The 27,260-nt window shown below is 44.4% G+C and overlaps 1 protein-coding gene across 1 annotated transcript in view; it reads right to left on the bottom strand.

Moving 5' to 3' along the window:
* The window catches only part of ANKRD31 (ankyrin repeat domain 31), a 196,709-nt gene that overhangs the window by 40,238 nt on the left and 129,211 nt on the right, over positions 1–27,260 (bottom strand). Inside the window, exons 13-15 of the mRNA XM_089686185.1 lie at positions 23,203–23,299; positions 22,890–22,921; positions 20,127–20,196 (exon numbers count right to left, since the gene is read on the bottom strand). Coding sequence (XP_089542311.1) covers positions 20,127–20,196; positions 22,890–22,921; positions 23,203–23,299 — 199 coding nt within the window. The remainder of the gene's footprint in view (positions 1–20,126; positions 20,197–22,889; positions 22,922–23,202; positions 23,300–27,260) is intronic.

Genomic DNA, 27,260 nt, shown 5'->3' with positions numbered 1-27,260 from the left:
TTGGTACAGACACACAAGGTGACACATATGGGTTAAAATGCCAATTAGAGGTTAATGTCCCACATCTGTGGCTTTTTAAATTGCAATTAGTGTCAGTGTATAAATAGTCATTGAGTTTGTTAGCTCTTACGTGGAAGCACTGACTAGGCTAGATATGGAGCCATGGGGATCAGAAAAGAACAGTCAAAAGTCCTGTGTAACAAAGTAATGGAACTTTATAAGATGGAAAAGGACATAAAAAGATGTCCAAAGCCTTGAATATGCCAATCAGTACTGTTAAATCACCTATTAAGAAGTGGAAAGTTTGGGGATCTCTTGATACCAAGCCAAGATCAGGTAGACCAAGAAAGATTGCAGCCATAACTGACAGAAGAATTGTCCGGGATTCAAAGAAAAACCCACAGGCAACCTCAAAAGAAATACAGGCTGCTCTGGAAAAAGACAGTGTGGTTGTTTTGAAGAAGCACAATAAGATGACATTTGAACAAAAATGAGCTGCATGGTCGAGGTGCCAGAAAGAAGCTTTTACTGCATCAATGACACAAAAAGGCCTGGTTAGGCATGTCAAGGTGTTGTCAGGCATATTGTAACCAGGATTTTTTGTAGCATTGGTGCAGTACAAGCTTCTTTCTGGCACCTCAACCAAACAGCTCATTTTTGTTCAAGTGTAACCGTATTGTACTCCTTAAGAACAACCACACCATCTTTTTCCAGAGCAGCCTGTATTTCTTTTGAGGTTGCCTGTGGGTTTTTCTTTGAATTCCGGACAATTCTTCTGTCAGTTATGGCTGCAATTTTTCTTGGTCTACCTGACCTTGGCTTGGTATCAAGAGATCCCCAAACTTTCCACTTCTTAATAGGTGATTTAACAGTACTGATTGACATATTCAAGGCTTTGGACATCTTTTTATGTCCTTTTCCATCTTATAAAGTTCCAGTATTTTGTTACACAGGACTTTTGACTGTTCTTTTCTGATCCCCATGGCTCCATATCTAGCCTAGTCAGTGCTTCCACGTAAGAGCTAACAAACTCATTGGCTATTTATACACTAACACTAATTGCAATTTAAAAAGCCACAGATGTGGAACATTAACCACTAATTGGCATTTTAATCCGTGTGTGTCACCTTGTGTGTCTGTACCAAGGCCAAACATTCCAGGGTATGTAAACTTTTGATCATGGCCATTTGGGTGACTTCTGTTATCATTATTAGTTAAAAAGGAGCCAAACAGCTATTTGATATTAAATGGCTTCATATGATCATCATCCTTCAATAAAAGAGCATTTTTTGGCATGATCAGTCATATTTTCAATATCAATGCCAACATTTCACAATTTCTGCCAGGGTATGTAAACTTTTGAGCACAACTGTATGTAATAAACATGATGGTTGGATTTATTATTGCTGGGTGAACTTGGATGGTACAGTTAGAGGGTCACTAGGGTCTCATGGTATAAATATTTTAAAAACAGTAATATCCTAAAAAATAAAGGATGGTAGTTTTAATAAAATCCTATATGAATATATAGGATGTGATGGAGTATAACATCAGTTATAGCATAGTACAAACTGGGTATTACCTCAAACCTAAACATAACAGATATGCAAACAATACATAAAATATGCTACAAAAAAGGTGTATAAAAATGATATTACACAGAATATATAAAAAATTTGATCCTTGTATGTGTCAAGGATCCTGATTGGGGGATCCCTGGATGACAAAGATGGTATCAAAAAGTATACATTTTAAGAAAGACAGATGTAATTACATAACGCTGGTATACTATCATTGGTATTCTAGATAACAAGCAGAGATGGCGAATATCACCTTACAGATGAAAATTGAATGCCAATTAAATGATGGATAATGATAATAGTAAAAGCAGAAGGAAGGGGGGGATGGGACACTAGCTGGGTGTTAAAAGGAACCCCTAAGGATTGGAGGACGATCATAAGATGTTTGTCACAGATCTTGCAGGCCACATTTCTATACCAAATTATGAATTTCTGGATCTATATTAAGCCCAATGGGGGCTAAGTTCCACAAGGTTAAGATCCAGAAGGCCCCTCTCATGCATATAGCAAAATGGATAAAAAACTGGGATGCCTAATTGGAAAAAATTCTGTAAATCTGAAAAGTAGAGCCCCTTAAAATAGGGTAACTCCAAATGCCCACGCTTCCGGGATCCTGGCCTGGCCATCCAGAGAGCCGCTCCGCCGACCTACCTGCTTGCTTCGGATGTGTATCTCGATACACATCATACTTGTGCATTTGCGGTCAAGCAGCTTCTTATCCAAGCCACTCCGCTGTCTGCTCTGCATAATCGGACACATCGATCTTCACTGGGCTGCATGCACAAGCTGCTGCTGATATTACACAGCCTGGCCCTTCAGCTGCATGCTTTGCAATTCTGGACTGGAGTACACATTTATAGATGACATTGATGGGGCAATGTCTGGATGCCGATTTTCTGGATGGAATCTCTTTATGCCATGAATATACATCATGATATCACCATTATTATACAGCAGCTATGGTCACTCCATGACTACACAACAATACCTGGGATGTGGTGAGAGTATCCTATACTATTATCTGTACAGTTATGCAACTCTATTACTACAGTTATATATGCTATATGATAACAGCATCACCTGTTATTGATGACTGTTGTGTGCTATCACATGGCTATATTACCCCATAGACTGCTATATGTGTGATTTTTCATCTGTATAGATGTGATCACTATCTGTCATCATCAAGTGTCTTATATATCATGATTGGTAAAGACTTTGGAATCATTCTATCCGCACTGCTGCCATACTGATGTCATTCATCTGTATATGAATTGCACCATAGGTGCCAGATATATGATTCTCTTTGTTGTATCCAGTATGTCTACTATCAGCAACCATTCCATTGTCCGCTGTGTGACCTGCCCGGACATATGGGACTTACTGTATGCATCAATTCCAGCACGAGTGGCCTCTCTGTTGAATTCTGATCCTCATTTAGGTATTATGCTATTGCAATCTGATCATCTTTTGATGTGCTTTATTCCATATATTGAAGCATCAACTCCCTGCCTCTCTATACAATCAACATAGCATCCATGATGATGCAGGACTTTCCTCTTTATGACGCTATTGCTATAATTGGAGAAGTAGGCAGGTGGGAGTGAATCTTGCCCCTAATGGGGATCCATCTCTAGATTATTGAGGACACTTTATGTTTCTATCCATGGTCTTTTTAAACCATACTGTTGCCTGGATGCTTACTCATGATATATTATTGTGCTACTTATATTTTTGAATTCTTTTTCCATATGTCACTTATCACCATCTCCATTCAGGTCGACTCTACTTGTCTCTTTACTCTCCAGGTGCATGCCAGGGGTGCCAGGATCTTGGAGTGTGGGCTATCTTCTTCTATTTTTTCTAGTTTTATTGTCTGGGTGCGGTGAAGGTGTCAGACATTTTCTATTTACCTTGTCCTATTTTTATATATTTTTGTAATAAAATAGTTTTTTTCAACCGCGGTTGTCCTCATTGGAAACCCTTTTCCAGTGGATCTCTTTCCCTGGATTTCCTTTTTTATTTTGTTCTCTCTCATGCATAGCCTCTGGTGTCTTCTCCCTGGGTCCAGGTCATCCTCTATGACCTCAATGGCAAAGACCCTGAGGTCTGATGGGTCTCCATTGTGGGCCTCCTTGAAGTGGCAAGGGATGGAGTATTTTTCTCTTCCAGTGGAAATGCCACCCTTATGTTTGCCAATCCTAACTCTGAGGGGCAGGATGTCCATCCTACATAGAGGCGACCACATGGACAAATGATCCCATAGACAATGTAGGTGGTTCCACAATTAATAAATTGATTGCATGCATTCTGCTGTCAGCCCCTACAAAGTCCCGTTTGTGATGCCACATGACTGGGCACGTGCCGCAGCTCCTAATACCGCACTTGAAGCTCCCCTTCTGGTCAAACAAAGATGTCCATGGGCTATGGGAAATCTCCTTAGTACCGCCACTCTTCTTGACCCTGCTGGGGGCAATGAACTCCTCAGAACACGTGGCTTTCTGTAAATGAATTGGGATTTGTCTGGGAATATACTACCCAGGACAAGGTCTTGTTTTAAAATCTTCTAATTCTTTAGGACTCTTCATTGTAACTCAAATGCCTTATTATATTGGGAGCTAAAATTGATCTGTGGTGTGTTATGTGAATGGGACACCTTCTCTATGGGATGAGATGTGGTGGGAATGTCATAAAAGGCTATATATTTAGCATAAGCTCCTTCTATATGTTCCTCCTAACCTTTTTCTTTGAATTTCATTTTCAGGACTTGGCCTTGTGCTTCATAATCTTCCTTACGGGTACAGGTCCGTCTAACCCTACAAAACTGGCCATACAGTACATTGCAGATCCAGGTGGGGTGGTGGTGACTGCTGGCATGTAAATAGGAATTACCCGCGCTAGGTTTGAAATATGGTTTACAGTAGAGGTTACCCATCATGTCCGCTCTGTTTTAAATCAAGGAAAATGAGGCACTCATCATCCATGACATGAGTGAATATGCCAAATGGATTTTATGTACAATGATCCAAAAACCCACTCAGTTCTGTCTGTGTCATCCCAAATGATCAATATATCTGGCATATTGTCAGGGCCGGAGCGGGGGAATGGACAGGCAGGCCTTATGGTAAGGTCATGCACCGACTGGCGACAGCCACCACCCACAGACCGGAATCCATCAGGGTGCGGAGTCTAAGCCCCAGGCTGCCTTTCACCAGGGCCCCTGATGGTGGGGATGGACTTGATGCAGCCTGAGACCAGGTCGCGACCCCCGAGTAACCCCAGCTGTGGTAACGGCTGCTGCCAATGGCGTATAGCTGGTGGGAGCCAGATGGGAAGACGTATAGCGTGGTCGGACAGGCCGGGTCGATAACAGCAGAGCAGACAGTACAAGACAGTAGGCAAGAATACTCAGGTCACGGGCCAGGTTCAGCAACGGGAGGTCAGGTAATAGGATAAGGCAGAGAAATGTCTTGACAAAGCCGGGTTGGTTTCCAGTAGAGCAACGAGAGCTGAACAAGAGCTTGCGGCAATGAAACATACAGGACACGAATGCAAAGAGCAGCTGCAGACAGCAGGCTTAAATGTGATCAGCCACACCCTCCTGGAGGAGGAGCCGCAGAGGCCTGAAAGCATAAAGGCTCCCACCTTGCTTTGCAGAAACCTAATATAGATGCCAGCACATGGAGCAGCACAAGCTCTGAGGAAAGGTAGGACCTTGACAGTACCTCCTCCTCAAGGACCCCTCCCCCTCTGCGGCTCAACATAAGGCTTCTGAGGAAAGCGGGTGTGAAAAGCGTGAAGGAGGGCAGGAGCATGAACATCCGCGGAAGGAACCCAGAAACGCTCCTCGGGACCATAACCACGCCAATGGACCAGGAACTGCATATGACCGCGGACCAACCCAGAGTCCAGAATGGGGCTCACCTCATACTCCTCATGACCGTCAACCCGGATAGGACGAGGCCGAGGCGGAGAGGCAGTAAAGCGATTACAAACCAGAGGCTTCAACAGGGATATGTGTAAGACATTGGAAATACGCATCCCAGGAGGAAGAGCAAGGGCATAGGCAGCCGGGTTCACCCTGCGGAGGATGCGGAAAAGACCAACAAAACTGGGAGCCAGTTTCGGTGCGGGCACCAGAAGATTGAAGTTACGAGTAGATAACCACACCCGATCTCCGACCTGGTATGAAGGAGCGGGCAACCATCTACGATCAGCCTGGAGCTTTTGGCGCTGTGCTGAGTCCTTCAAGGACCTCTGGATCTGCCCCGACGAGGAACGCAGGGAAGCAAGATGGTTATCCACAGCCGGAATGTCCTGTGGCGAGAACAATTCAGGCAATACCGCAGGTTGGAATCCATAGTTGGCCATGAAGGGAGACATCCTGGAAGAGGAGTTGACAGCCGAGTTCCTGGCAAACTCCGCCCATGGCAGGAGATCGGCCCAATTGTCCTGATGGTCTGAGATATAGCAGCAAAGGAATTGTTCCAGGGCCTGGTTGGAACGCTCCGCAGCCCCATTGAACTGCGGGTGGTAGGCCGAAGAGAAGGAGAGCTTGATACCCAACTGGGAGCAGAAGGCCTGCCAGAACCTGGACACAAACTGACTCCCACGGTCTGAGACAATCACCTTAGGCAACCCATGTAAGCGAAAGATCTCCCTGGAAAAAACCGTGGCCAGTTCCTGAGCAGTTGGCAACTTCTTGAGCGGAACACAATGGCACATCTTGGAAAAACGATCAATGACCATGAGAATAACTGTATGGCCTCTGGACGCAGGGGGATCCACAATAAAGTCCATGCCCAGGTGCGACCAGGGACGCTCCCCATTGGGAATGGGTTGCAGAAGACCCAGTGGAAGATGCCAAGGAGATTTGTTCTGGGCACAGACAGAACATGCCGCTACATATGAGGCAATGTCGGAACGGAGAGATGGCCACCAGAATAAAAGAGAAATGACCCAGGACAACTGGTGCCTCCCCGGATGACCGGCAGTCTTGGAATTGTGGTAGGTGCGCAGCAGGCGGGTGCGCAATCCCTCTGGTACGAAACATCTACCCTCCGGTCTCTCAGGAGGAGCATCAGTTTGAGCCGCCAAAATCTGCTCCCCAAGGGAAGACGTCAGGCTGGTACGAATGGCAGCCAGGATCTGATCCGGAGGTATGACCGAGGTCGGCTCAGAGTCCTCCCTGGACAGCTCAGAGTATTGCCGCGACAATGCATCAGCCCTGACATTCTTGGAGCCAGGCAAATAGGAGACCACATAGTTAAAACGCGAAAAGAACAAGGCCGATCTGGCCTGACGGGGCGTCAATCTCTTAGCCTCCGAGAGAAACGTCAGGTTCTTGTGGTCAGTGAGAATGAGGACCGGGACCACAGAACCCTCGAGCAGGTGCCTCCATTCCTTGAGAGCCTGAATAATGGCCAACAACTCCCTGTCTCCAATCTGGTAGTTGCATTCTGCTGAGGAAAGCTTCCTGGAGTAGAACCCACAGGGAAGTAGGGGTCCGTCGGTTGACCGACGCTGAGACAGGAGGGCACCTACTCCCGCCTCAGATGCATCAACCTCGAGGACAAAGGGCAGCCCAGGATTGGGATGAGACAGTATTGGAGCCGAAGCGAAGGTGGATTTCAAAGCCTCGAAAGCTAAGATGGCCTCAGGTGACCACTCGTGGGGGTTACTGCCCTTCTTGGTCAGATCTGAAAGAGGCTTGGCCAGCGTGGAGAAGTTCCTGATAAACTTCCGATAATAGTTGGCGAAACCCAAAAAGCGCTGAATGGGCCGAAGACCATTGGGACGAGGCCACTGCAGAACCGCCGAAACCTTCTGAGGGTCCAAGAAAATCCCACTGCAGAAATGATGTAGCCCAAAAAGGCAACCTGGGATCGGTGGAATTCACACTTCTCGAGCTTACAGAAAAGCTCGTTCTCACGTAACCATTGCAGCACCCACTTGACGTCCTGGATATGCGACTCCATGGAGACAGAGTAAACCAGGATGTCATCCAAGTAAACCACCACACACTGCTGCAACAAGTCATGAAAGACATCATTGATGAACTCCTGAAAGACCGCGGGCGCGTTACACAACCCGAATGGCATCACCAGGGATTCATAGTGGCCGGTTCTAGTGTTAAACGCGGTCTTCCACTCATCCCCCTCCTTGATCTGTACAAGGTTGTACGCCGCCCTGAGGTCGAGTTTAGTAAAGACCGTTGCTCCCTTGAGGCGGTAGAACAACTCGGTAATCAACGGGATTGGGTAGGCATTCTTAATCGTGATTCGATTGAGACCCCTATAATCAATGCAAGGCCTCAATTCATCATCCTTTTTTACGAAGAAAAAGCCAGCTCCTGCTGGGGAAGTGGACTTGCGAATGTGCCCCTGGGAAAGCACATCCGCAACGTACTCCTCCATGGCCTGATTGTCCGCAACCGAAAGAGGATACACGCTGCCACCAGGAGGAGTGTCACCGGGTTGCAAGGCTATGGCGCAATCGTATGGACGATGGGGAGGCAGAGCACTAGTGCGCACCTTGTCAAACATGTCCAGGTACTCCCCATAGTCAGTGGGCAACACAGAGTCTGAGGAGGCACACAACACCTTAACCAGCCCACGGATGCAACCGGCCCCACACTGTGGAGTCCATGAGAGAATCTCGGCCATTCGCCAATTAAAGATCGGATTGTGCTTCTGAAGCAAATCCACGGAATAGTGCGGAGAAGAAATTACCTGGAAACAGGCCAACTCCCTGTGAATAGCCCCAATAGCTACTTCAACCGGCAGGGTCTCATGGGTAACCTGCGGCGGTTGCAGGGGCCTGCCATCTATCGCCTCGAGAACCAAAGGGGCAACTCGAGCCTGCAGGGGAATGGAGTACTGGGCAGCAAACGAGCTGTCCATAAACAACCCGCCAGCACCAGAGTCTACCAACGCCTGAGTTGTCACCGAGCCCTCCGCCCAAGAGAGGACAACAGTGATTAGAGGTTTATCTTTGCGGGACACCGGGGACGAGGAAACTCCACCCAAGATCTGCCCCCGACAGGATCTCAGGTGCGAGCGTTTCCCGGACGGACCGGACAGGACTGCCGAAAATGCCCACCAAGACCACAGTACAGGCAGCGGCCCTCTCGGCGCCAAGAGGCCCGCTCCCCCTCGGAAAGGCGAGCAAACCCCAGCTGCATGTGCTCACCGCCAGACAAGCCATCCCCAGGAGGCGTGGGAGGAGAGGGAGGCACGGGTGGGACAGAAAACGTAGGCGCCAATCGGTTAGGAGGCCTCCGCAGACGCTCCTTAAATGAAGGTCTCTCTCTGAGCCTGGTGTCAATCAGGATTAGGAAGGAAATGAGTGCCTCTAGCTCCACAGGCAGTTCTTTGGCTGCAATCTCATCCTTCAATGCATTTGAGAGACCATGAGAGAAAGCAGCCGCCAGAGCCTCATTGTTCCAGCCTACCTCTGCCGCCAGGGTACGAAATTCTATGGCGTACTCGGCAACGGTCCGTGAACCCTGATGCATGGACATGAGCAGCTTGACAGCCGAGGCGGAGCGAGCAGGCACATCGAATACCGTACGGAAGGAGACAACGAAACCGGCAAACTCGTGAATCACCGGGTCTTTCCTCTCCCATAAGGGATTTGCCCAGGCCAAGGCTTTGTCAGAGAGCAGCGAGATTAGGAAGCCCACCTTTGACCTCTCAGTAGGAAAAGCGTGGGGTATTAACTCATGCCCACTTGGTTAAGGAAACCACGACACTGACTCGGCTCACCCCCAAAGTGCTGTGAAAGAGGGGCAGAGCCAGTCATACCTCTGGGCACCGCGGGTGCAGCAACAGATGCGGAGGTAGGCGCAACCACAGGAGCAACAGGGGGAGTGCCCACCGGAGTGACGACCGGCCTAATAGCCCCAGGAGTAAGGTGCGCTGTGCGTGCAAGCAGAGTCTGCAACACCTGAGCGAACTGATCCAACAAGAGATCCTGTTGATCAAGTCTGGCGACTAACATAGGAAGTGAAGGCGTACCTGCACCATCAGGATTCATGGCATTCGTGTAGTGTCAGGGCCGGAGCGGGGAAATGGACAGGCAGGCCTTATGGTAAGGTCATGCACCGACTGGCGACAGCCACCACCCACAGACCGGAATCCCTCAGGGCGCGGAGTCTAAGCCCCAGGCTGCCTTTCACCAGGGCCCCTGATGGTGGGGATGGACTTGATGCAGCCTGAGACCAGGTCGCGACCCCCGAGTAACCCCAGCTGCGGTAACGGCTGCCACCAATGGCGTATAGCTGGTGGGGGCCAGATGGGAAGACGTATAGCGTGGTCAGACAGGCCGGGTCGATAACAGCAGAGCAGACAGTACAAGACGGTAGGCAAGAATACTCAGGTCACGGGCCGGGTTCAGCAATGGGAGGTCAGATAATAGGATAAAACGGTTGATATACGAGCGCTAGGGTAGCATAAAGTAAATATAAAATCAGCCGCCAGCATATAAAGGAAATACCTGAATCCTCTAATGTATAGTACAATAATTGAAAAGAATGCAGCGCTTCATATTGAAGGAAAAAATTACATAAAATAAAAAAATGAATAAAAGTCTTAAAATGTGCAACGTGGCAATCGTGGTTCCTTAAATGGTTATTAAAATAACGTGACTTCCGTGGTTCATGAGAAGTGAGTATATAATGTACTAACCAGATAGCACATGTTTATGTGCGTTGGAGTAAATAAGACCTACTCCAGAGGTACTCTGGAAACCGGAACTCTGCAAACAGGTGAGGTCGTCAGGTGGGGTTGAGTCACCAGATGTCATCCAACCAGCGCAGATATCCTCATTCCAGTGTAATGTGTAATCATCACATAGGGTACATCATGCAGTATGGATTTCGGCCACCAGGGGGATCATGCACATGGGTGTACGTCTCCTACCATGGATCACCTTAATGGGGGGTGGGGGGATCACAGTTTCCAAAAAATGAACCCAGAGAAAAAGGAAACTCCAATAGTGTAGTATTTATTATAACAGCAGGAGTTACAATTGCAAGCAGATAAAAAATTGTGGAAAAAACAACTAGCACTTACATCCAGAGGTAATAAGGTAGCATATAGGTCATAAATCCTTGTACAGGGGGGTCTCCCAGACGCGTTTCGAGTACAAACTCATTTTCAAAGGGAGAGAGCCCTGTGTGTATTGGTCATTTATTTATAGTGCAGGTAAATAGGCGCGCATGCGCACTTTCACCGCGGGCTCCCTGCGCATGCACACACTGAATTCGCGGTGGCCATTTTGCCGGTTATAGCGACTAGAGCGCGATTACGAGTCGCGCATGCACAGTTGGGTCTTAAGTCGGCCATTTTACTGTGGATCTCGAGCTCACAGTAGGAAAGCTATGATACATGCAGTGGGCTCTGTGTCATGTGCGCGATCGATGCTGATATGCATATTTAGGTCATAAATACAGATCTTAAAGATCCTTCACTAGCCCCAGGGTGTTAAGTGGGGGAATGAAGAGATACTCTAGAGCAGCGGTTCTCAACCTGGGGGTCGTGACCCCTTTGGGGGTCTAACGACCATTTCACAGGGGTCGCCTAAGACCATCGGAAAACACATATTTCCGATGGTCTTAGGAACCGAGACACTGCTCCTGTCTCAGGCGATCTGTGGGCGGGATGATATGCTGCCCCTGTAACCTGGCCACACCTCCGGGATAACTCAACAGCTCCGCCTCCTCGCCGCTGATGGCCACCGGAACTGTAGCTCAGGAGAGGCACACAGGCGGCCAATCACCGGCGAGGAGGTGAAACTTGGAGAGGAGGAGCCGAGCGGCAGCGCGCAGAGATCGAAGAAGATCGAGGGAGCTGCAGGAGCGAGTGAAGAGAGAGGCCAGAGAAGGAAGACAGCTGACAGGTAAGTGCAAATTTTGCTGCTGCAGCCAGGTATGCTGCCTGTAGATGGGAGAGGGAGAGAGCGAGCCCAGGCTGGAGCAGGAGTCAGCAAGGTAAGTATCATTGGTGTCAGTGGAAGGGATAGTGCCCCATCATTTGTGTCACTAATACCAACGATGGGGCACTATTCCTTCCCCCACTGACACCAACGATGGGGCACTATTCCTCCCCCCACTGACACCAACGATGGGGCACTATTCCTCCCCCCACTGACACCAACGATGGGGCACTATTCCTCCCACTGACACCAATGATGGGGCACTATTCCTCCCACTGACACCAATGATGGGGCACTATTCCTCCCACTGATACCAATGATGGAGCACTATTCCTCCCACTGACACCAATGATGGGGCACTATTCCTCCCACTGACACCAATGATGAGGCACTATTCCTCCCAATGACACACACAATGGGGCAATATTCCTCCCACTGACACCCACAATGGGGCACTATTCCTCCCACTGACACCCACAATGGGGCACTATTCCTCCCACTGGCACCCACAATGGGGCACTATTCCTCCCACTGACACCCACAATGGGGCACTATTCCTCCCACTGACACCAATGATGGGGCACTATTCCTCCCACTGACACCAATGATGGGGCACTATTCCGCCCACTGATACCAATGATGGGGCACTATTCCGCCCACTGACACCAACGATGGGGCACTATTCCTCCCAATGACACCCACGATGGGGCACTATTCCTCCCACTGACACCCACGATGGGTCACTATTCCTCCCACTGACACCCACGATGGGGCACTATTCCTCCCACTGTCACCCACGATGGGGCACTATTCCTCCCACTGACACCCACGATGGGGCACTATTCCTCCCACTGACACCCACGATGGGGCACTATTCCTCCCACTGACGCCAATGATTGGGCACTATTCCTCCCACTGACGCCAATGATTGGGCACTATTCCTCCCACTGACGCCAATGATTGGGCACTATTCCTCTCACTGACGCCAATGATTGGGCACTATTCATCCCACTGACATCAGTGATGGGGCGCTAGTCCTCCCACTGAAAATTTACAGTTATGAAGTAGCAACGAAAATAATTTTATGGTTGGGGTCACCACAACATGAGAAACTGTATTAAGGGGTCGCGACATTAGAAAGGTTGAGAACCACTGCTCTAGAGTATGAATGATAGGTAGTGAATAGAGGTGAGCCATGATGACACTGCCATCTAGTGGGCATTAACAAGATGGTATGTAGTTAGCGTTAAATTATAGAGATATTCTCTATTGCATGTATATGGATGTAAGCGATATAAAAAGATGTCAGAGAAAGGGACATACAAATAATAAATAGTCCACATGAACAATATATAAACTCCCATCTGATAATAGGGTTAAAACAATTAATATATAAAAGATGCATATCTATTGTAGCAAATGAGCATAAAAGGGAATGATTGATTAAAAATATAATACATAGTATACAATAAAAAACAGGTATCAATAAGATTAAGAAACAAATAATCAAGATGATAAAATAAAATAAAAAAGGGGCACACCATATATGTTAATAAAACGGATAAAAATCACTAGTAGGACATAATAATATAATATAACGCATAATATAATATAACGCAGGCATTTGAGTATAGGATTACGGGAATAAAGATGGGGAGCATATTAATTAGCTAGTATCGATGAAGCAATTAATATCTAGATCGATATTAAGACCATGGGGTGAGAGTGTGTGAAGCAAATAAACCCATTTAGTTTCAAGCATGGAGACGGCTCTTTTCCGGTGTGTGCCTCTCCAATGTTTTTTAGCAACGTCGATCCCTGTGAATTTTAAACACCGGGGATCATTATGATGATGTTGTTTAAAATGCATCGATAGGGAATGTTCTTTGAACCCTTTCTTAATATTTTTCAAATGTTCCCGTAATCTATCTCTCAATCTGCGAGTGGTTCTACCTACATATTGTCTCCCGCAAGAACACTCGAGGAGATAGACAACATGCGTTGTATTACAGGTGATGGTAGTTGAGATATCAAAGGATTCACCTGTAACATTAGATCTAAAAGATTTTACTGGATTTTTATGTATGCCGTTATGAACGCATAGCATGCATTTGTTGCAAGGGTAGAAGCCTTTACGATCGAAAAAGAAAGATGGTTGCTTGGGAGGGTTAACAATATTAGGTGCTAGTTTATTTCTGAGGGCTAATGCTTTCCGATAGGTAAACTCAGGGAAGTCTGGTAATGAGTTCCCTAGAACCGGATCGTTTTTAAGGATGGCCCAGTTCTTCTTCATAATCTTTGCAATGTCCTTGTATTGTGTCGTGAAATTCGTGATGAAAGGACAAAACCTTTCTTTTGTAACTTTGGGTTTGTTAATAAGAAGGTCTTTCCTATTCATACTACTGACTTCCTTAATGGCAGTATCTAGTCCAGAGGCATCATACCCTTTTTCCTGAAATCTGGCCTTCAGAATGTTAGATTGTCTGATGAAATCGTCACGATTGGCGCAGTTTCTATGTAACCATAAAAACTGTCCCTTAGGTATGTTATCAAGCCATTTAGGAAAATGACAACTGTCTTTTGGTATGAAGCTATTTCTGTCTGTGGGTTTGAAATAGCTCTTTGTGGAAATAGAATTCCCATCATTAAAAAGGGCGAGATCTAAAAAGTTGATAGATAAGAAATCATATTGAAAGGTTAGTTTAATATTAAGTGAATTATGATTAAGAGTAGTAAAAAAGTTATTAAGTGTGAAATCATCTCCTTCCCATAATAATAAAATGTTGTCTATATATCTCCTGTAAAATATAAGTTGGGGCCAGTCTTGTGAGTATATTAGATCTTCTTCCCATCTTGCCATGAACAGGTTGGCTAGACTAGGGGCATACTTTGCTCCCATAGCAACTCCAATGATTTGTAGGAAGTACTTATTGTCAAACCAGAAATAGTTATGGTTCATGGCAAAGTTGAGCAAATCCAAAATGAAAAGTTTTTGTTTTTGGGAAATATCATCAGTGGTATCTAGATAGAATTCGACAGCGGCCTGTCCATCAGTATGTTTGATGTTGTTATATAATGCCGATACGTTAGCTGTTACCAGGTATGTAGGATTACTAAGGGTGATATTACTAATGTCCATTAGGACTTGTTTGGTGTCCTTCAGGAAAGATGGTGTTTTATTCACTAAAGGCTGAAGGAAGTGATCAATGTATTCTCCCACACGGGAGCAAAGGGAATTAATCCCGCTAATTATTGGACGTCCCGGTGGATTGACTGGGTCTTTGTGTATTTTTGGTAAGCAATACAAAATTGGGAGTTTAGGAGCTATAGGGCAAAGGTAGTCTCTTTCTTTTTTATTTAAGATGCCATCCTCAAACCCCTTTTTTAGAAGTGCTTTCAACATTCGTTTATAGGGGATAAGAGGATTGTTATGTAATTCCCTATAAGTATCTGTATCATTTAAGATAAGTTGTACTTGGGTCATATAGTCACTCCTATTCATAACGACTACACCACCACCTTTGTCTGCTGGGCGGACAACTAATTCCTTTTCATCTAATAGTTGTTTGGTTAATGTGTCTATCCGTTTATAAGTATAGTGTCTATTATCAGGCTTTCTTATTTTCAACTTAAGATCTTTGAGAACCATATTTTTGAAAATGGTTATATGTGAGTGTGCAGGTGGATTAAAGAGAGAGGCGTTTTTGAGATTAGAGTGGTTTGTAGAGACTGAGGTTCTGTTAACAATGTCTCTAGTAATTGGGTTATTGAGGAAATGTCTTTTTAAAGACAATTTTCTTGTGAACCTGTGAATGTCTATAAAGATAATAGGATAAGGCAGAGAAATGTCTTGACAAAGCCGGGTTGGTTTCCAGTAGAGCAACGAGAGCTGAACAAGAGCTTGCGGCAATGAAACATACAGGACACGAATGCAAAGAGCAGCTGCAGACAGCAGGCTTAAATGTGATCAGCCACACCCTCCTGGAGGAGGAGCCACAGAGGCCTGCAAGCATAAAGGCTCCCACCTTGCTTTGCAGAAACCTAAGATAGATGCCAGCACATGGAGCAGCACAAGCTCTGAGAAAAGGTAGGACCTTGACACATACAACCAGGTTTGCCCCAAATGGGTTATTTTTCCAAATTAAATGGTTTTCCCAAAAACCCATGAACAGGTTGGCATAACTTGGGGCGAACCTGGCTCGCATAGCCGTGCCCCAGATCTGTGATCTGCCTGTAATATTCACCCATAAAACCAAAATTAGGCGCCAGGGTGATTTGTGTACAATTATGAAAAAATGTTATCTGCATTGAAATCAGACTACCATCCTCCATGAGGTAATGCGCAATGGCTGACTCCAAACTCATGATCTATGGAGCTGTATAATGAAGCGTCATCCAAGGAAACCCATCTGTAGCCTGGTTGCCAGGAGTAGGTGGATAGTATCTCCAGCATATGGCCTGAATCTTTAAAAAAAGGATGGGAGGTTCACTAGAATCTCTTGTAGGAAGTAATCTATGTAGCTCCCAAGATTACTTGTCAGGCTGTCGATCCCAGCAATGATCAGCCAACCTGGGGGATTTTCCATATTTTTATGTATCTTAGGGATGTGGTAGAAGTGAGGTGTAACTGGGTGTTTCTTGGACAAGAACAGGTGTTCATTTTCGTTAAGTATTTTTTATTGTTGAACCTGGTCCAGTAATTCATTTTTGTATAAAATTGTAGGATCACTCTTAAGTTTAAGATAAGTGTCAGTGTCCCCTAAGAGCCTAGTGGCTTCCATCACATAGACTTCCCTATCTTGTATCATCAATCCTCTTTTGTCAGCCTGTCATATAATCACTTCTTAAGACCCTCCATAGGTCCATACAATGGATCCATGGACCAACTGTATTTCCTGGAGCCATTAGGGCCATTTTGGGCACACACTTAAATAAATTCATTAAGGACAACTTCATAGAATGTGGAAATTCATTTTTTTCATCATTGAGCTATAGGGAATTTTAAGGGGGGCTTAAACCCTGAATGGACCACCACATTATCTACTGCTGACATGAGGCCACATCAGTTGCACCATTACCTCACAGTCCATCTAGGTACAGCTGTAAGTGTTTCTAGTTTTGAATCGTCCAGATTTCTCATAGGAGGAGACTCAGCTCCTGAGCACTCATCTACAGAGTTGGTCTCCCCCCTTCAAAGTGAAGTAGCTTTTCACTGTAAGGTTTCTAATAAACCTATTGAAATATATAAAAAGCTCAAAGAGATTTGGAGGATTACAGTATATAGCACAATTGAGGCCTTTCCTCTAAAGATCAAGTTCAGTATCAAAGAATATTGTATGTGATAGGTTCTAGATTTTTATGGTGGAGTGACAGGCTGAAGATTCCTGCCTCTTTTTGTGTCTCCCTCCTCTTCATCCCCTCCTAGTTTGTTTTGTCTTTTTCTTATATTTGAGGGGGGGGAGCCGGGGAATTGTTCCTCAATTGCTTTGGTGTTACTGCAGGGCTTACTGGTCCTGCAGCATTTTTCACTTAAAAAAAAAGGGCGAAGGTCAACTTCTTCCTCCACAGGAATGATATAAGACACTGTGATTTCAAAGGAATTAGTGTCCCCCTCTAAAGGATGTTCTCCAATGACTAGGTTTTTGACTCTATCCTTGGACAAGTTGGAAATTCCTCTTGTGTGGCCCCACTCTGTTTTGACGTTTTGGGAGGATCTTTCTTCCCTTTTGATCTTGTCTGGTCTAGGGGTCTAGTGGCTACTGATAGTCCGGCCCATCACGTTTATTACATGTATATATACATTTCTGACATTTAATTTGACCTTTGGAATTGCTCCTGTAAATTGACACTTCACCACTTCATGTCTTTCATCTTATTGTGATCCACCTGTGTATACACTTGTTCTTTATGGCACCTGTTAGACTTGCTGGAGGTCCCTTTGTTTCCAGTGGGAGGTGCCCTGTTTGGCAGCACTCCTGCTGTGCAGTAGACTCAGTTGTCACCATGACTATGGGACTGGAAGTGACGTAGATCACTACCGGACATTATGGCTGGAACACATTTTCAATATGGACTTCCATGTGTGGCAGTAATGTCATTCCAAGCCACTCGGCCTGTGGTGTTCAAACTTTTTTACTTTGCTTTTATTTTTTAAACTGCTTTTCTGTACACCAGATACTATCAGGCCAAACGCACACCTATGGGGGACAGGAGCAAGTATATAGAGGTATAGTAACACAGCCTACTGTGAGTATATACACATACATAGTAATGGAACTTCCTGGGCACAGTGTAATGAATACATTTCTCTAGCCTCTCTAACTTGATTTTCATTTCTGGCTCTATAGTGAGCTATTGCACAGCCACACACGTGTAACTTTTTGTTTATATGTATGAACGCATGCAATACCCAGCACAATGGTTCTGTGTGTGATCTATTTAGGGCAGCAATGGGCAAACTACGGCCCGCGGGCCGTATACGGCCCGGTGGACCTTTTAATCCGGCCCGCGGGTGTGGCTGTCAGGATGTGTGTAGGCGGGGCAGCGTGACGAACGTGAGGGGAGGGGAGCTATGCTCCTCTCACAGTCCGCCCTGAAGACCGGAACGGAGCGGGAACACGGCAAGAGGAACGCGCGGAGCAAAGGTAAGTGAATTGACACAGGGGGGACTTGGCTTACTACTTGGGGGGGAATAGTACTGTGGGGGATGAAATACTATATGAGGGATGAATTAATATGGGGGATGAATTAATATGGGGAATGAATTACTATAGGGGGGATGAATTACTATAGGGGGGATGAATTACTATATGGGGGATGAATTACTATGGGGGATGAATTACTATATGGGGGATGAATTACTATATGGGGGATGAATTACTATGGGGGATTAATTACTATGCTTACTATGGGGGAATATTACTATACTTACTATGGATGACACATACACATCATTCATCTACTCTTGGTCCAGCCCCCGGGTCCAATATATGAACCCATTGCGGCCCTCAAGTCAAAAAGTTTGCCCACCCCTGATTTAGGGTATTGTTTTATGATCTTGGTGAATTGCCCAGCCCTTGCTATGGGGAGGAGTCTCTGGCTCTTATGTTATGATCAACATGGTTTAAGTTGATGGACCGATCCTGTTCATTTGACTCTGGAGAAAAGGGTTTCCCTCAAAACGCATAAGCCATTTCTTGGATCTTGGATGGCGTCCCTTTGGCGTTTGAGGGTTCTCTCTGTCTCATTTACCACTGCACCGCAAGGCTGTAAAACCTGATATGCAGTTTTTTACACATTGTTTGTGAGTATGTTTTTACCATAATTTTATTAAACTTTCCTTGGGATAATGCACTAAGCTAGTGTGCTGTTTGTCTCTTTGCAGTTAACCTCCCTAGCAGTATTCCTAAGTGTAGCTCGGGGTAAAGTTTCAGTACCAAAAGCGGTAACCCCGAGCTACACTCGGGCTTACCATGCAGCGTTGCATAGGGAGTCCCTGCAGCACTTACCTTGTCCTTCGCTCCCACGATGCCTCCCCTGCAGTGTCCCCGGCCATCTCCTCCGGCCGATGCCGGCATCCTGCTTCCGTGTTCCGGTCCCTGTGACGTCCGGATGTATGGGCGCCGGAACCGGCGGCAAATTTGAAATGTTTTAAAAAATGTCATTTTTTAAAAAATGATTATTACATAGTAAAACATTGCTGTTTCAAAACATTTCACATACATTTTGTCCCTACTGCTTTGTCCTGTCCCCTGCCTGCATTTTGACTGTTCTTTCTGCCTGGAAACTTAGAAAAGTTCATGGCGTCCAAAAAGCGTCCCTTTGGGGTTTATTTACTAAACCTGGTTCACTCAGAATCTCGTGCACTTCTGCATAGGAACCAATCAGCTTCTAGGTTTTATTGCTAAAGCTTCATTGAACAAGCTGAAGTTGGAAGATGATTGGCTCCCATGCACAGCTGCACCAGATTCTGAGTGAACCAGCTTTAGTAAATAAACCCCTTTATGTCAAAAGCGGTGTTAGACCGGCTAGAGAACAGCGATAGTAAATCAGAACCACTTGCAGAATTGAGTGATAATTATTCGTGGGGAAATTCGTCATCAGACACTGAAAACAATTCTGCGACTTTGCTCAGTGATGTGCGAACTTGGCGCTATATTTCAAATTTCAGTGTTTTTGCTTTGATTATATTATTTAATTAAATTTATTATTATGTTTTATGATTATTTGTTAAATTATAATTTATGATTTTGTGCTTCAAGTTTTATCATATCCGGCATGTTTACTAGACTCTTGTAAGGACAGATTTCAGTGAGTTATTCCTAAATTACAGGCCTACAATAACAAGAAATACATATTTCCATGCAAAAAAATGGTACCGCTTTCAGCACCAAAAATCTGAAATAATCATACCGCCAGGGAGGTTAACCGTCTTAAGCCTGGTAGGAAGTTATTCAAGGGGTGCAAAGTGGTACATGGCCTGTAAAGCACACATGGGTTATGAAGAAAGGCCACTACAAAGGGTTAGGAGAGTTGGCATTGAAGAGCAGTTGCTATGGGTAACCATGAACTGGTGGGAAGTGTATAGCAGCTGGTCATGAAGCATGATACCTGGCAAAGGTGAAAGGTCCTGCAGTTTCAAGAGGAGCGGTGATCTGGCTTCATCCCTAGTGGTCGGTTCCTGTTGGAATACAATGTTCATGTATTCTGTGCAACAACTACATTAGCAAGTATATAGCAGTGTTTTAAAGGGTTGTTGCTGCATCTTTGGTTCTGTAAACTATGTCTTTTCTTTATAATAAAGTTTATGTTTTCTTTTTGTAGAGAAGCAGCAGATAAACACATGTGGACTGTGCACTGTCTGTTCTGCAGGGCTATATACAGGATCTCTAATAGTTCCCCCAAAGTATCTGGGACCAAACCCATGGTACGGAGACGCCATATATCATGGTACGGGAGAGAGAAGGAGTTAGTTGTGAGTGTAGTGGATTGTGATAGACAGTCCACATTCTATTAGATGATCAGTAAAATGACAATTTTATAGTCTTGCTACTTTCTGCTTCTTGCTTTTTAAATTCCTTACTCTCTTAAGTAAACAATCAGATATAGGTTGACAGAACAATGACGATAATTAAGATGGCGCCTTCATCCGGAGTCTCACCCTTGGTGACTCATTAGGAGAAAAGTATCTTTTAATGTAAACAACCCCCATAAAAGGGAATGAGTCTTTTTGGGGACAATGATTGGAAGATATCAACACGGATGGAAGAACATGAAGAAACCCAGTGGACTTTTCACCCAATCAATGTATATGCTTTGCCTGCATCATAAGCCCTATAAATGATACTGTTAGTTCCTCAATAAAACAGAATTTTAGGAAGTTGACAAACTGCAACAGTGCCAGTGTCTTTCTTCCACGTGCACGTAATTCTATATTAATTTGGCTCACTGGTAGATCACGGTAAATGGTCTGTAAGTGGCCGAGTCCAAAACAGTGAGCATGCATGAGGTTTGCAGTAAGTGCTCTGTGGGATCCTATTCTGTCACTGGGAGTGAGGTGGCAGAGGTATGCTGGACTGGTGGAGGAGGGCATGGGTGCAGCAGTGTCCCTCCTAAATGCAACACAGTGTGAGGCAGGTGTGTAGTGATACGAGACAGTACGTTTACAGAGGGACTCTGTACATTTGACTGCTGCACACAGTGTACGGCTCATTTCTAAGCTGGGGTACTGCTATAATGTTTGAATTTCACATGAACACGGCCCCACCTGGTTCCGACATTTATGTGTGCGCACAAGAGAAAGGTACTCCACATGTGCAGGGGGAGTAGGCCCCTGCTCCCAGGCTATGAATAGGAGGTGAAGGGAAATCTCCTCTATGGGGCACAGATGACAAAAAAATCCTCCCTTACTCTATCCAAAATGAAAAAAAAATGTTTTGTCTTTGGTTACACTTTAATATCCCAGGACCTCTCCCATCAAAAATGAAAAAAAAAAAGAGTTTTGCCTTTGGTTATACATTAATATCTTCCCCTATTTGTCCCTTTCAGAACCCAGCAATCTGAACAATCCTGCATAACTTGGTGCTGTGAGTAGCAATGCAAAAGCCACTAATGAAAAAGAATCTACTAAGGTTAACAGCTCAGATGGATTCCTATAATGTTCTAGAATGATTTAGGAATATTTTTCCATGATACGGAAAAGAAAGTATATCCTTTATTTTTCCCACTTGGTTTTAACCTGCACTGTGTAGCCAACCTAAAACGCTAGATGTAAGGAAAATAAGGTAAGTGATATGACACCTGCTCCAGGACAGTCTACACATAGTCAGCCCAGCAGAACTCAGGTGCAGATCTAGCCTCTAAAAAACATCCAAATAAGGGGAAAAAAATGAGAAAATAAATCTGATGTGCTTTTTGCTGCATTTAGTGCTTTGTTAAATAGCATGTGCTACCTGCATTCCTACTGGAAAGATCTAACTTTACTATTTGTCCTGGCAATGATGGAAAGAAGGGGGAATATTAAATTGTACAGTTGTCAGTGAATAGGGAAATGATGAGGGAATGTCTATTGATTGGACAACTTACTCTGGTGACAACATACCATTTCTCTGCATTTTGTGGAGATTTTCTTTTACTTCCAGTTTAATCTGTGGGAAATCTTACTGAAGAGATACAACAGATAACAATACAAACAGAGGTTCTAATTTTCTCACAATCCGCTCCAATTTTTTTTTTCATGACGTTGCATTTAAAGAGGTTCTTCAGTCTCTTTGGAAGAAATAAAGTCAGTAGTTACAAATACTGTAGCTGCTGACTTTTAATAAACAGACACTTACCTATCCAGGGATCCAGTGCTGTCCTGACTTGGGCCAGTTTGGTTCCCCGGCTCGGCCACGTTTACTCTTTACTGTGGGAATATGGCTGTGACTCTTTGTGGCTTTGCGGCTGGCTTCCCACTGCGCATGAGGGAGCTGTGCTGTTTGAATGGTCCCGCAGCCTCTTGACGTGCAATGTATCCCAGGAAGTTGCAAAGTGGGGACGGGCAAATTTCTGCTGGGATCGCCTAGGCAATTCCAGCAGAAGTGGGTACCTGTCAAAACTAGGTAAAAGGCCAACAAAAAAAGAAAAAAGATGTGTTAAAAGTAATAGAGAAGAAAGGTAGGAGGACATAAAGTGGAACTTCTCTCTTATGGTGAAACTGAACTCCAGACACAAAAACTCTAATTTAAATATATTCGTCAATAGCCACAAACGATATGAATCTATTTTGTGTACACCAAATGTCTTTTGCACATTCAGATACGTTATCTCTGTGCTGCACGTTGCCTGTGCAGAGAACAGAGCTATTGGTAGGACCCAGCAGGTTCAACCTACTACGAGAGGGAGCAGATACAAGACCAGCCACCCTGCACAAAGAGAAAGAGCAGCAGTGACCAGTATTTATCAAATGAAGCTTCTACACAAAGGAAATGTTTCACACTGAGTTACTGCACAGATCTGGTAGAAATACATAGCACAACAAGGTTCAAGTACGAATACACAGACATGCCTCTTGTATGTATTATTATTTACTATACAGGATTTCTAAGCTATCTAGACAATATTTGCTAATCTTGAAGGTCAGCTTTAACTGTTCCAAAAACCTAAAATATCAAACCAGTGCAATATGCCTTTATTTACTACTTACATGCTGTTTGAGTTTGTAGACGTGGATGATTTAATTCCTTTGGTTCAAGGTCGCCCTGTGTCATAAAACTTAATAGTTTTTTTCCACAATATGTGACCTGCAAAAACAAACAGTAATAAAAAATGTGTGAAATGTTCCTAACTTGACAGATATTTATTTTTAATAAGGGCTTTCACTGACATTGTACAAAATAATATAACTATTTATGGAAAGCTTCTTTCACACAGGCAGTCCAGTCAGGTCCACCTGTGGCAAACCCAATCGGACCCTCAATTCTCTTCTATGGGCAGTCATATGTAAACGGACTTGAGTCATTTACACCCAGCTACCTCCAATCCGATCTGGCAAAAACAAATGGAAGGGGGATATGTTCCCCTCCATCTGGCTGGATTGGATCGTAAGGCAGCCAGGTGTAAACGAGCAGCTGGTCCATTTACATCCAACTGCCTATAGAGGAGAGTGGGCTGTGTCCGTGTGCACTCTGTATAAGTGGAGTAGACTCAGACCTGTCATGCACCAGCCCTGCTCAGCTCAGTAGAGAATCAATGGAAGGATCCGCTGCTGAGCAAAACCAGATCTGGTCCATGTGAAAGGAGCCTTATATGAGTGCTTCTTAGCAAAAGCCTGCTTTAGGTAAAAGTCAGCTTAGTAATTTAATAACTGTACCAAACTGTCTCAGATGATGCAGGTATGGCTAAGCTAACCTAGAAGCAGGAGAGGCACCTGCCTCAAGTGTCATGATGGAAAGTGTGCAGCTGTGGTGGAAGCCTCTCCTGCGTCTGCTCCTCAGCTGTCTTCTGCACTCTGTAAGGCCGAGAAAGATCAGGTCTCCCAGTGCAATCAACAGGGCTCCACGATCCCTGTGACAGCCGTTCCTGCACTTTATCCAAAGTTCTTGATAAAAAGACTACAGGGGACAGCAGAACCATGTTAATTAGAGTATGGGAGAGATCTCCCTGTGTACTCTGGAGCTCTAAGGTGTCAATGTCACAGTGCTACTCTCAATTAATTTATTATTATACAGGATTTAACGGGAGACAATACAGCAACAATACAGTTTAATATAAGAGGGGCAGGAGGGCCCTGCTCCTTGGAGCTTACAATCTAGGAGATTTATAATTTACAAATAAAAGCCATAGTTGTACCCATTATTCATAAATTAATGTTCCTATTTAATGTAAACCTATTAAAAATAAATAAAAACTTTAACCCTAATTACTATTAACCCATTCATCACCTTCTTCCTTTAGCTTTTTTTTATGGCTCATACATAAACTTGAAAACATTGTGGTCACTTGTTTTGGTTTTGTGTCAGAAACATATGTTAAGTGACTTTATAAAAGGGTACAAATCACAGAATAAAATTTAACTTTGGATAAGTTATAAGATACATTAGTTGCCAAAAAAACTGACTTTGGTTATCATTATGTTATTCTGGTTCTTTATCTACATCATCACACCATCATGCTGCATTGATGTGCCTTAAAAAGAGGACAGGTTGCGTTTTTGTGCTGCAGGTTTGGAGGCACTTTAAAGCATAGCAATGCACTGTAGTGCATAAGAGTCGAATACAAGGTGAAGAAAAACACTGTCCTGGCATAAGAAACAGGGCATAGTCAATGACTGCTTTATTGTTGCACACTGGCTGTGGCAGTTCTTGAAGTGAGTGTCTTCACCTAGGGTTTTGGCACCTACTGGGAGTGAGCTGTTGGAGCCAACAAACATTTGTTTGATGTACACCAGAAAGGAAGCTGTTAAAGGATAAGTTCACCTTTTCTAACATGTTACACTCATATTGAGGGTGAAACATGTAACATGTTAGCGCTTCAGCTTCCCCCTCACCCCCGAGTCCCTTCTGTGACAGCAGACTGCGGATCATCTCCGCGTGTCTGCTGTCACAATTCAAAAAAAGAAGCGTCCATGCGGGGCTCTACCCACCCAGCCACATCATTCATTCACAGAATTCTGTGAATGAAAAACTACAAGTCCCGAGGTATGAGCACACAGATATACAAACATTACTGCTGGAGTCCTGCATGACACCTGCGATCTGCTGATCACGGGTGCAATGCTTTCCTGGTAAACAAATAATAAATGCTAATTTTTTTTTACCTGAAGAAAGATGTGCATTTATTTTGTTTTTTTTACAAAGGTGAACTTTTTCTGTAATGTGTAACTAAAATCAAAACTTTTTTTTAGTTTAGTTAGAATGAAGAGGGATTAGAACACCTGTCGGTTTTTATTGCTGTCTGTGCCCCCACTCCAGAATTAGAACTAATTATAGTTGTGGACATCTGACTGATCTTTGTTGAGCATTATTGAAGTCTTTGCTAGAAGCAGGTAGACTGCTCCTTTGCAATAATCACAAGTAGTTTAGGAGTGAGCAAAATCCCTTTAGCAGTAGTAGCAGTAGCTGGGCAAAGCTCCTTGGAGAGGTAGCAAAGCACACAGAGTCCCCAAGATCTCTCAGTATCTGTACTCAGAATACCCAAGGACAGAATGATAGCCTCCTTCCAATTTTCCAAGCGACACCCTCCAGTGGTACCAGACAGAACTTTGGCAGACGGCTCCCCTCAGTCAGTGTACTGAAGAACCAGGGTCTCTCTTTCTTACTTCAGGCCCTCAGGTCACCCACCTAAGACCACAGAGCAGCAGGTGCCAGGTGAGGCAAGCCTAGCTTGGTGCAATCCTCTCCAGAAAAGACCCTGAGCCCATGTGCTCACAGAACATAAATAGTAGCTTCCAGAATGCAATGGGGCAACCCTCCTCTGTAATGGCCAGAGCTGTATCTATATTCATGCTGTTCATTTGCCTAGCTCCTGTCTATGTTCTGGAAGGCTCTACTAAATTCCAGAAGGCAGGTGGAGCTCAAGACAAACTCAACCAGCACCAGAGCATCATGAGCAGTCCTGACTAATCAATTGCAGCATTTAAGTAAATTCAGTCTGGCATCCTGCTTAACAAACAGCTTCTCTGTTAAGCAGAGGAGCACATCTATACTTATCCTAAATGTACAACATCCTAGCACCTATCTAGGAGGATGCTACATTTTCTTTTTTCTATTGTGAAAAAAGTAACTAATAAATGTTTAGTAACTAATAAATGTTTTGGTTTCAATATTTGTATTGTTAAATAGTGTGGAAAAGTTGAAAGAAAATGTTATATCCTGAATCCTCAAACAGGGTAGTAAATTCTAAAATAAGAAACATCAAAACCATAGCCAAGTGTGGCTATTGCTTAACCCCTGTCTGCAACTTCAGCCCATTACCTGGGTTTTAAAGCGGGGGAATGCGGGACTAAGACAGAATTTCCGATCACGTAACAACTGTGATGTCACAGTGTTCACATGATTACATGTCCCACTGGTCTCCAATCATTACTAGAGACTGGGAGCTGTCTGTTAGCAGGGCAAGAGCAAAGAAGAGATTGCTGTTTTTCAGAGAGGATTCAACCATAAAAAGTAACATTTCCAGCTATGGATCTCTGTAGATAAAGTCTTGATTTTTCAAAAGCTCCACTAAACATAAACCATATCATCACATCCCAGTACAAAAGCCGGTAACTCTGATGAGAAAACACCCACCCATTACACGTCTGCCATTGGACTTCAAATTTTTATTGATCTGATATCAATAAACTGAAGTCTAATGGGTTGTTATGCACAAATTGTTGCGTAGCTAACAAAATGGCCCTGATTTACTATTGTGCCTAGGCGCATTTCCGTGGGCGAACGTCTACTTTTTACTAGCGACTGTCTACTTTTACCTCGCTAAGAGATTTACTAAAGAGAAGCGTCAACAAGTAGACGCCAAATCGAATTTACTAACGAGACACAGACCAGGAATCAGGCTCAAAAAGCAGACTTGCTAAGAGGCACGTCTAACACCATGAAAAATCACTGCAGAAACATGTTCACATTGAAATTTGCTTTGCCAAATATCAGGACTTCATTTTAAACAATATCTGCCATTTCCCAAAAAATTTAAAATGTGTTAAAAAGTTTTTTTTTAAGCAAGTCGACACAGTCAAGAACTAGACGTTTGTGCAGCGTATTTGGC

The sequence above is a fragment of the Staurois parvus genome, unplaced genomic scaffold, assembly GCF_062004578.1.
Source record: "Staurois parvus isolate SC_StPar_1 unplaced genomic scaffold, SC_StPar_1.0 ptg000392l, whole genome shotgun sequence".
NCBI lineage: Eukaryota > Metazoa > Chordata > Amphibia > Anura > Ranidae > Staurois > Staurois parvus.
Note: the sequence above shows the minus strand (reverse complement) of the source record. Positions and strands in the feature narration are given on the sequence as shown.